General features: G+C 41.2%; 1 protein-coding gene across 2 annotated transcripts; it reads left to right on the top strand.

Moving 5' to 3' along the window:
• The first annotated feature begins 334 nt into the window (after nt 1-334).
• Nucleotides 335-11,219, top strand: mastl (microtubule associated serine/threonine kinase-like). 2 transcript variants are annotated; one of them, XM_083778063.1, is made up of 13 exons: nt 335-641; nt 2,030-2,167; nt 2,697-2,836; nt 2,924-3,012; nt 3,110-3,216; nt 3,558-3,735; nt 4,660-4,808; nt 4,933-6,066; nt 6,929-7,070; nt 7,679-7,693; nt 9,200-9,313; nt 9,493-9,594; nt 10,530-11,219. In XM_083778063.1, exons 1-13 carry the CDS (start codon nt 447-449, stop codon nt 10,685-10,687), a joined length of 2,661 nt encoding a protein of 886 aa, XP_083634189.1. In that variant the 5' UTR covers nt 335-446; the 3' UTR covers nt 10,688-11,219. The 2 variants fall into 2 exon arrangements, with proteins under 2 accessions (XP_083634189.1, XP_083634190.1); XM_083778064.1 differs by lacking the exon at nt 7,679-7,693.
• The last annotated feature ends 2 nt before the right edge of the window (nt 11,220-11,221 follow it).

Genomic DNA, 11,221 nt, shown 5'->3' with positions numbered 1-11,221 from the left:
TTTCATGCACTGGTTTTATTTGTAATCCCATGTAAACACTTCTGCCCGATTGAAAATAAAATATACAAATCTAGAACAGCCCCCTAGCCTTTATCAAATATGTAATCAATCATATATACACACCAATCCCGGTTCATGGGATAAAACCAAAACATGTGGATGTCTAGTGTTTTTTTAGGTGAATAGATTTGATGTTAAAATAATAATAATAATTTTGCACAGGCGATTTATTTTATGTGCGTGATGACGCATGTAGGAAAAGGACCCCAGAACGGAGCGGAAGAGCGGAATTCAAAAATTCAAAACAAACAAACCTCACCCACTCACCCAAAGCCTCACCCTGTCCTCCTCTCCTTTCAGCGACATGTTTTTTTAATTCAGTTAAACGGGTAGTTAAAGATACAAACACAACCTGATTACGGCTTGGACCTTTTGAAACGCTCATCATGATGACGGACGCTAACACAACGGAGGGTCCTCCTGTTGGAGACGGTGGTCCAGAAAACGGTATAACGTATAACGTCCCCAAGGCGCCCTCCATTGAAGACTTCGACATTCTGAAGCCCATCAGTCGCGGTGCCTTTGGACAGGTCTACCTCGCGAGGAAGAAGAACTGCAACACACGATTATATGCAGCCAAGGTGAGTGAGTCAGGAGGGTTTTTTTTTTAGAACTGAGGGAACTGAGTCCCCTTTTCCAACTCGCCCCGCGAAAAGTGAAGAACCCCAATGTTGTGGTGTTTACAGTACTATTAAACAGTGGTTGTTGTCAAAGTGGGGTTCTTATCAGGAAGTCCCACTCCCCAGAAAAATCATCATGAGGAACAAACCTGAGGCCGATTTAACAAAAATGTCCTCTAAATCAATAATTATCAAACTTGTTCTTGCCAAGTACCCCCAAAATGATGCACACCACCATCTGAAAAAAGGTTTGTGCAGGGGCCAGGGACCCCAAGAAGAGAAGATTTGTGTTTAAAAAGAATCACATCCGTGTGAAGTGAGGGGCGCGCTTATCATCACACATCACATTCCGTGCTCCACCAATGTAATCATCACAAATCATTCCGGCCAATCTTTGGTGTCTTCACTATTCTGCCCTCACTTTTATCTTCAATATGTACTTTGCTCAGCCAATAAAATCATCGCTATGGCGTGAATCACAAGCCAATGATTCACAAGCCAATGCTTGTGTGGTTGTGTTCACACAAAGCTGGAAAGCTGGGTATAGGAGCGCACTATGTAACTTACCTCGCTTCTACCCTGGATTTGAGCCTTGTTTCCTGCGCAAGTGCTGACATTTCTACCATTGAGCCTGCCTGCTTGCTCAAGGAATAACTTGAATCTTGACTGTAAGCAGGTAAAAATTCGTGTCAGATCCTGTGTCTAGGTGGGACATGACCTTTGACACGATCTTTATTTTGTCTCGGGGAGACAAAAAAATACAGCCACCCCAATTTTAGAGTTTATTAGGAATAGGATCCCCATTAGCTGGTACATAACAGCTAGTCTTCCTGGGGTCACACAGAACATAACATGCCAAAGCACCAGTGCTCGCCCATAGTCTGCTGTCACCCAGGCAGATCGCGTGCACGCCCTTCTCCCTCAGGCGTCTTACTGGTATTATATTAACAATACTTTACCTGGTTAAATAGATGGTATGCGTGTGAAGTTCTGCAGGAACGCCAACTGAGTGGTAAAAAAAAATACTTTGGCCTTGACACATACATCCAAACAGAAAAGTCCCATCTGATTGCATTTAACAACGTTAAACTCACTGTGCCACTCACTTTATGCATGCACATACCCTCTATAGCGGCACTATTTAACTTTGTTAATTGTTAATGCAAATCTGGTAGAGTCAACCAGATGGGACAAATATGCATTTTATTTATTACAAAAGTTAAATAGTGCCGGTTTAAGCCCTATTGAAAAATGCAACACATTTTGAGCTTGTATATATGGTATTTTTGAATAATCTTTGTACTAATTTTGAAACATTTGTGAAACTTATTTTTCTTTCTTTGTTTTAGGTCATGAAAAAAGCCGACATTGTTAACAAAAACATGATCGAGCAACTGAAGGCAGAGAGGGATGCACTGGCGATGAGTAAAAGCCCCTTTGTGGTACATCTGTACTACTTGATTCAGACTAAAACCAAGATTATCCTGGTAATTTGTGACATTGACATTTAGTTGAAGAACAATTTATTTTCTCCTTTGCAGCATTAAACCCAGTACAGTCAGACAACTATTAGAGTGAAATTTGAATTTATTGGGTAATATTTGAGCATAGACGCACAGCAAATGTGATGATTAACAATAATGTTGTGATAATAAAAGCATGCTTAAAACTAGAATGCCACTTTTGTTGACCTATATACTGGGGGGTAGTGGGGAACGCTCACCAACATAGCCAATCCATGAGCTCACAACACGTAAGCTCATACATCTGCTATCTTTGGTGAATCAATTTGTGTAGAGTGAAATAAGAGCGTACTAATGACCAAATACGTTCTTTACAGGTCTGTTTGATCAAGTTTAGAGGGCAGTGGAACTGAATTTTGCAGCATCACGATATATTCAAATTACACAATACGATTATTGTGATAATATCGTGATATACGTGATAATTACTGTCCCATCCTTAACCAAGTATGCGCCATGCTCCCATTATTCATATTTCACATTGCTCACACAGGTAATGGAATACCTCATTGGTGGAGATGTCAAATCGCTCCTTCACGTCTATGGCTATTTTGACCAGGATATGTCCGTGAAATATATTTCGGAGATTGCACTGGCTTTAGACTATCTACACCATCATGGCATAATTCACCGGTAAGTCTGATCGAAAATATGCGTAATGATGTTTATTTTTGCCTCTGACTGTGTAACATGTCATTTTACGGAATCCTTAATCTTTAGGGACTTGAAACCAGACAACATGCTTGTGTCCAATAATGGACACATCAAGCTAACAGACTTTGGCCTTTCCAAAGTAAATCTTGACCGAGGTATGAAAACAAACCATGTATCGCATCATAATTCAATATATCATCCTGGACCCTACCAGATGAATAATATATAATGATTTTGTGTTTATGTTGTTAGAACTGAACCTGACGGATATCTTGACAACACCCTCACTGGCAAAGCCTAAACAAGATTACTTCCGTACTCCAGGTCAAGTCCTGTCCTTGATCAGCTCCCTGGGATTAGTGAGTGATGTATATTTGTGTGCGTGTGTGTGTGTGTGTGTGTGTGTGTGTGCAATGCATGTATATGTATAGTCTCTGTCGGGTGGAAACCCTACAGTATGTCCAAAACTGTTACTTTTCAGGATTCAAATTCAAAAGTAGCAGCTCAAAAACACATCGCTTCACGCCACATATAAAATTATCAAGCTTGTGTGACACTAGTTGAGTATGATCAAGTAGGGCATTCATTTACAAAAAACACAAGGGGTTAGATTAGAATATGCAGATAAGATTTTGCCCGACAGCAACGATATGTAAAAATGTTAAACATTGTCAACTCTCTTCTTGCTTATCCAAAACAGAACACGCCTGCACCTGAAGGTAGTCGCCACCACTGTAGTGCATCGGCTGCATGCAGTCCCATGTTCTGTGGCAAAGCAGCGCAACGGAGAAACACCTACTGTTCGCCTATTCTGAGGACAAAAGAGTGCTCATACTCCCCCGTTGGGTACTCATGGAAACTAGGTATGTTGCATAGGGGTGATAAATATGGTAGATATGGTGATAAATATCGTGGAGACGATACAATGTCTCTACGATATGCCGTCAGAGATATTGTATCTATTGTGATACAGTGAATGCACATTCTATGATTGGTCTAAATGGTCTGTTACTCCTTTTTTTGTTTTTGTTACCTTTAGGTGGTAACTTGAAAAAGAACCATAAAAACGCAAGAAAATATTTTGTGATAATATTGTGTAATCGTAATACTGCTTGAATTTTTTTTGATTTTTTTTCCTCCCTATCGCCCACCCCTAAAGTTACACATCAAGCTCAAATAATAATAATAACAATACAACTTTATTTGTATAGCACTTTGAACAAAACTGTGATAGAACGTCGCAGTCCCGCCCCCTTTCAGAACGACGAGGGCACCAGGAAATAATTTCCCACTCAGAGAGTATTTATTTAAACTAAAAGGCATTATGATTTAACCCTCAGACAAAGCCAACAGCCGAGTTGACAAATCATGACGTTCAAACACATTTTTTGGGGCCGAACAAATAAAAAAAAGGGCAGTGTACAACATGTTTTTGAGTTTTCTTTCTAATTATTTGTTCGGCCCAAAAAAACACTCTTTCAAAACCCTATGGGAAAAATGAATGGGGAATTATTTCCTGGTGCCTCGTCGTTCTGAAAGGGGGCAGGACATGCGACGCTCTATAAAACAGCAATAATGAAATAACAATACGATTTTGAGTACTGTTGCCATCTGAGCTCCAGTCTAGACCCAAAATGTTCAGCTAGCTAAACCACCTAGCAAAAGATGACCTGGTCTGTTGCTAAAGTCATGCTTATCAAGAGAGAGGGAATGGGTCAAACTCTGCAAGACAAGCTCTGTCGTGTGTGAGGGAAGTGTTGACTTTAGCCTTGTTTTCGTTGCTCTTCCAGGACCCAACAGAGCATTAAACCCACGCAGCATCACCAAGAATCTGGCCCCCATCCTGCAGAAGTCCAGATTAAGAAGGGTGGATACACTGAGTGCAGCCAGCACAATGGCCTCTGCTACTGACTCTGATGGTGGTATCAGTCCACTGTGGGAGTGTGACGAGGTCTGAGAAAAAATATCTGTTCACCTTTATTTTAAGGTTTAAGGTTAATTGTTAATTATAAACAATCTTATTAGAATAATTTTGTGACAATTTGTAGATTTGTATTATTTGCTTGCTTCCTTAGAAAGAGAATGAAGAAACCGCGTGTGAGAGGAAATTGCGCATGCAGTCCATGTTTTGTGACACAAAGAGAGAGACGGTGACAGCAGAGCCGAGCATGAATGGACAGGACCGTGCCCTGACCTCACTGAAGAACATGGAGCTCCCTGCCAAGGCCACTAGAGAACATTTGGATTCGGCTCCTGGGGAACCGTCTAAGATGTCCGATCCAGACTCCCTTGCTACAGGAAAGGCTTTTCCCTTCAACCAAGATGACGTTTCCCCACCTATGACAGAAGAGAGTCAAACTGCACTGCCCTCTTGTGTTAAGAGGCCCTTCTCGGACATGGAGAGGAGTGCAGAGACATTGGAGACCCAAAACAAGAAATGCAACGCACTCTACACGAGATCCTGTCCAGTCCCAGGGGATGATTCAAAGCGGCATACTGGCATAACGGGCATGTTCTCTGCTGTTGACATCATTGATGACTTTAAGCGGGAAAGTGGTTTGCACGACGAACCGAAACTGAAGCACTCCAGTCCCATTGCCAAAAATCTCTTCTTTTGTGATCTCGAAGAGCTGGAGGAAGACGTCTTTGTCGACAGTGCACAAGAAACGGCAAACTCAAGTTTCCCGTTTGGTGAAGGCCGCGACGTGTGCAGAAGTTTGAGCCTCGACGGGTCCGACGGTTCCATGCTCGACCTGTGTGTCACCGCTGACAGCCCGGGCTCGCGGAGGCTCAGCAATAGTCCCGATAAACACGACTCAACTTCGTTTGAGGAACTAGTGGAGAATAGGTGTGCGCCCCTCACCAAAAAATCACTGGCCCAAGCGAACGCCTTCACCAGTGTCGAAACGCCGAAACTCGGCCACGGCGAACCCAGGTGTTCGTTCCGCGACTGCGTCCCAGAGCTCGCCCCCGGCGGCGTTACGGAGTCGCCCTCGTTCCTCAAGCCGAGGAACGTGGTGGTGTTCCGCAGCTACTGTAGCTCCATCAACCGCTCCAACCTCACCTATAACACCTCGCACCTGAGCCTGGCCTCTGTGGAGCACATGGACCTGTCCATGGCCGCTTGTTCCAGCCACAGTCTACCAGAGGTCACCACAACTCCAGTCCAGAGAAAAAGACCCTGCTCCACCAGCAGCAGTGCCTTTCAGGTACAAGAAGCAGGGCTGTCATGATTATGTCACGTATGAATAAAGAGTACATTTTGGTTTGCTAGTAACCTAGCCTCACTTCGTGTTGTAAGCTTGTAGATCTGCCATTTCAGCTTTTCTTTTAATGCATGAAACATTTTCAACATGGAAACGATTATAACAAAAATAATTGCGATTAGACCATTATGTAATAATTTATGTAATAATTGTGACAGGCCTAGGTACAAGCATGGATTGTTCTCAGTCGCTATGACTGATTTCAGTCATTTGAATTCTAAACCATCCAGCAGTCTATGGAAGCATGTTGCGCAGGGAAAATATTTGTTTGGTAATTATTTCAAGATCGGAGCATCTGAAGTGGTAAAAGTAGCAATATGTTCAGAAGCATCTTCCATAAAATCTTAATAGTCTGGGATATTTCATTTAAAAGCAAAGTTTAAAGCCTCAGTCTGTGATTTATTCACCAGGTTGGCAGTATGTAGAACAGCAGGAACAATATTACTGGAACATCAATCATTCATAATACATATTGTGTTAATTGTTTAGGACTCGTGCTAGTGTGGGGACAGTTCACAAATCACACATTAGCACTTGAACATACAAACATTTTCAGTCGTGAGATTTGATTTTGCTTTAAGTCATAGGCTTACAAGTCATAGGCATAATGTGCATTACATTATTTTTCCTCCAGGAAACCTTTAACAGTTTGCAGGAGAATGTGAAAATCAACACTAGTTTAAATTGAGAAAGTTTACAAGCATCTATTTTTGGTCATGGCATGATAGATGATATGTGTCAAGTCTGTACATTTCATGTAGTTCTTGACTAACAACTTTGTGGTTGATTTTGGCCCTTACCTCAGACTCCCCAGCCTATGACGACCTCCCATACTCCCTTCAGGACCCCAAAGAGTGTCAGAAGGGGTGCCCTGCCTGTGGAAGGTGCACCAATTCTTGGAACCCCTGACTACTTGGCCCCGGAGCTTCTCTTAGGGAAACCTCACGGTATTCAAACAAAACAAACACCATGCACTGTAGTAATAATAATGTTTTAATTTTAAAATAAATATATCCAAAATGTTTTTTTGCACTTAACGACTCTATTCTGATGTGAACATCCAGCAAAGATAGCCGATCTGCAATGTCACAACGTGGCACGTTGTGCGCTTGTAGATGATCGGCTATTTTTGGTGAAGCTATTTAGTGTAGAGCGAAAAGAAGAGGGCGCCTAGTATAGAGCCCTGAAGAACTCTGGGGGTCCATTTGGTTTCATTTTACACTCTCAGGAGTTACATTTAGATAAAGATCTGCATTACTTAATTTACAAGAACTCTACACAATTAGAGAATGTATGTATTTTGATCAACATTTGCCTGTTATCTCTCATGTGGTACCACATCAATACAGCATATTATATGTTTTTGGGTCTGAGAGGCTAAATCTCATCAAATGGTGGTCCGTGGCTCAAATGCCATATGAATAATGGATCTTGCTATGAAAAGGTTTGAAAACCACTGAACTAAGTATATAGGCTTATAGGGCATTAAGTGGGTAGTGTTGGATCATTAATGAACACTGTAGCCTTTGTGACGGACATTCTCTTTGAGTTTCAGGGAATGGTCGGTGTGGTAAGTTTCTACATGCATGTTCAACCAGCCTTGCTAATATGCCAGAGGAATATTGGCTGCTTGGCTTTACAAATGTGCCCTTCCCCACAGCTTCTGCAGTTCTGCCAAGGGCTGTCACGATTACAAATTTAAGTTGGCGATTAATTGTCACGCAAATAATTGCAATTATTACCTAACGATTTAATTGTGTTTTTGGTGTTGAACATTGGAACTTTTTTTTTTTTTTTTTTTTTTTATATATTTTTTTTTTTGCGGCTTACGCCTTTTATTGATTTTTGAAGGGACAGACAGTAGGCTGACAGGAAACGGGAGAGAGATGGGGGGATGACATGCAGTAAAGGCCGTGTCGGGTCCGGGAGTCGAACCCGCGGCACACTGCGACTGGATTACCAGTCCGGTGCCCAGACCGTTACGCTACGGCCTGGGCCAAACATTGGAACTTTGATATGAATCAAAATGACATTTCTGATTGCCTATAAGGCAATAATAGATTGATAATAAAAGATTGCACAGGGAAGATAAGATATGACAAGTACCGTAATTTCCGGAATTTATAAGCCACCACTTTTTTTCCCATGCTTTGAACCCTGCGGCCTATACAACGGTGCACGTAATCTATGGATCTAACGGCCACTTACACAACGGACCTTATCTCTATGACCTCTATGCGGCTTATAGTCCAGTGCGGCTTGTATATGTACACATTTGGTTTTTCCCCTACATTTAGCTGGTGCGGCTTATATCCAGGTGCGCTTTTTTAGTCCGGAAATTATAAATATTATAAATTATTTATTATAAAATTATAAATTATATTTAGTCCTTAAATATACAAAGAAATTACTGACGTATCTATTTACTGACAAAATAAGTAAATACCGGTAGCCGAAATAGCTGATCTAGTAGCAGATCTGTTATTTCTGCTTTTTTATTTTTGACAATTATGCAAAAATTATTGTGACAGGCCTAGTTCTACCCCCTTTTGATTGGTTTGGTGTGCAACTTTACTGAGCCTGATTGGAGGAAAAAGAGAAAGGACATCGTTTTGTTCATGTCATAAAAGTGGCCATGAATGTCAGAAGGCCTGAACTAACAAAAAAGGATACATTCTAGATGTCCTTATATTCAGTGGTATGTGGGATAAAAAAGAAAAAGCAATTTCACTTTGCAGCATGCATATCACATCAGCCTGGGTCTCTGTGGTAACATTATACTTGTATTTTATGTACAGTATATAGTTTGTTTACAGTTACAAATAATATATACTGCACGATTAGCTACAAATACAATCATTTAGCATTACATTTTACTCTTAGGCATTTAAATTGAATCCATTGTTCCAGAAATGTAATCCTCGTGTCTGGTCTATGTTTCTGGTGTGTAATCCTTCTAACTTGGTTCCTGCTTCTGCCACTGCAGTAGTTTTAATGCACACACTTAATGGGAATGAATAAAATAGAGTGAATATTGATGTCAACTGAAATGTGACCCTTCCCTTTATTCATGTAGATTTCATGGTTGACTGGTGGGCTCTGGGTGTGTGTCTATTTGAGTTCCTTACCGGTGTGCCTCCATTCAACGACGAGACTCCTCAGCTGGTCTTTCAGAATATCCTCAAAAGAGGTGAGGTTTTTGTATTTGCTTTGTGTTTTTATTCCAATGATATAAGTTACGTTGTTTATTCTTGTTGTAGTTTATTATGGTTTTGTTCGGCCTGTCTGGAAAATAACCTTTCCTGAGCAGAATGACAAAGATTTAAGTGTTTCTTAAACCTGCATCGCTTTCAACCATTTTGATTTTAGATATCCCCTGGCCTGAGGGAGAGGAGGCACTATCGGACGACTCCAGGCATACCATTGATACGCTGCTGACAATGGACATGACCAAACGGGCTGGTCTCAAGGGTGAGAACCACATTAGTAAATTATTTGGATTCAAATGAATTGTTCATCTGTCAGCACCGATGTCTTAGTTCTAAAAACACTAAGGGCCGATTCATACTCCTATTTTAGAGCTGAATAAAAGTCGGTTTGGCTCTGTAGAGCCTACAATGTGACGTCATTTGAGGTTCGGGGGCGGGTACCGTCCTAAAGTCGGCTCTTCGGTGCTACTGAAAATGTCTGACGAGCCGGAATCATTTCGGCACTACAGCGCCGAAACAGCGGTAAAATAGGAGTATGTGCTGTTGTTTAATTGAAGACAGAAGAGGAAGAAATCATATGGTTGACTTTTGTATTTTGCCATCACTGATCTCACTTGTATAATACATTGTGATATTTGGTATAACAGTATAGCTATGATTTCTGCCGTGCACTCTTGGGAGAACTACCTTACCACTACCCGAGTGTGTTGTAATTCTCCTCATCATATCATGAACATAAAGCATACATCACCACCTGACAACATTGTCTCGACTCCTATATTGCCTCATCGATTATTGATTGATCCAGAATTCCACGACAGACTCGTAGTGAAACATAATTCTTTGTCACTCTGGGAGTATTCAAATGATAAAAAATTGCAGTCGTTTAAAGCACATACTGTTTTCGGCTCAGATCAGTGAACCAATAGGATCCACCGCGTTGTACTCGCCGGCACCTGCCCCTCTAGACCAGAAGTCACACAGGCTGGGGCAGGTTACCGTTTCCCTAGCAATGGGTCTGGACCCATTTGTGGGTCAACAGACCGAATTTTGAGTCACGTCTCGAGTAGAAATCCAAATTTATTTTCCTACATAATATCGCAGTGAATTCATAGAGCACAAAAGGGACGAGAAAGCAAAATTAACGTCAACTTTGTGTTGCCACTCTTAATTTCTGTTTTGTTTTCTGTCCACCAGAACTGAAGTGCCACCCTGTGTTTGAGGGCTTCGACTGGGACAACCTTCAGAACCAGCCGATGCCCTTCATACCCCAACCAGTGGACGAAACGGATACGTCATATTTTGATGCCAGAAACGAAGCGCAACACCTCGCCCTGTCCCGCTTCAGTCTATAGTGGAACACAAACAAATATAATACATTTTATCACTATGGGAAAACATTTTCAGTTAATTATACTATTAATATATAATGCTCACCAAAAATATCCACCACCAATTAGTTGGCAAATATTGACAACAAAATGGACTACAGCCATTTCGAGCCTGAGGAATCTGCGTTTGTGGCTGTGATTTTTAAAGATGTAATTTTACTCTTAAACACTTTGTATTTTAAATGCAGCAATAAAGCTAGAGTCTAACAGTTGTATTATGATATAACACTTTGTTTTTACGTGCACTGGAACTGTGTGTGAGCAGTAACTCTGAGTCAGTGGAGTGGATGCGGAGAAGGACCCGTGAACATTTCGGGAGGTTGAAGATAGGGATGGGATGATATGAAAATTGTATAAAATAACTGTGATTAACAATATCGCGATTGTGCAGCACCTGGCAAACTGCATTCTACAGACTGACATGTGCATGTGTTTGTTTTATATTGTTCTGAGATTAAGGTCTACACAAAATGTTGAATTAGCAGTTGCCTTAAATAC

The sequence above is a fragment of the Protomyctophum parallelum genome (assembly GCF_964188405.1).
Source record: "Protomyctophum parallelum genome assembly, chromosome: 12".
Taxonomy (NCBI): Eukaryota; Metazoa; Chordata; class Actinopteri; order Myctophiformes; family Myctophidae; genus Protomyctophum; species Protomyctophum parallelum.
The sequence above is the reverse complement of the archived record's forward strand: the minus strand, read 5'-3'. Positions and strand labels throughout refer to the sequence as shown.

Coding starts and splice junctions, on each gene's coding strand:
- mastl (XM_083778063.1), top strand. CDS start 447: ATGATGACGGACGCTAACACAACGGAGGGTCCTCCTGTTGGAGACGGT. Junction 642..2,029: donor CACGATTATATGCAGCCAAG/GTGAGTGAGTCA, acceptor TCTTTGTTTTAG/GTCATGAAAAAAGCCGACAT. Junction 4,809..4,932: donor CACTGTGGGAGTGTGACGAG/GTCTGAGAAAAA, acceptor TTGCTTCCTTAG/AAAGAGAATGAAGAAACCGC.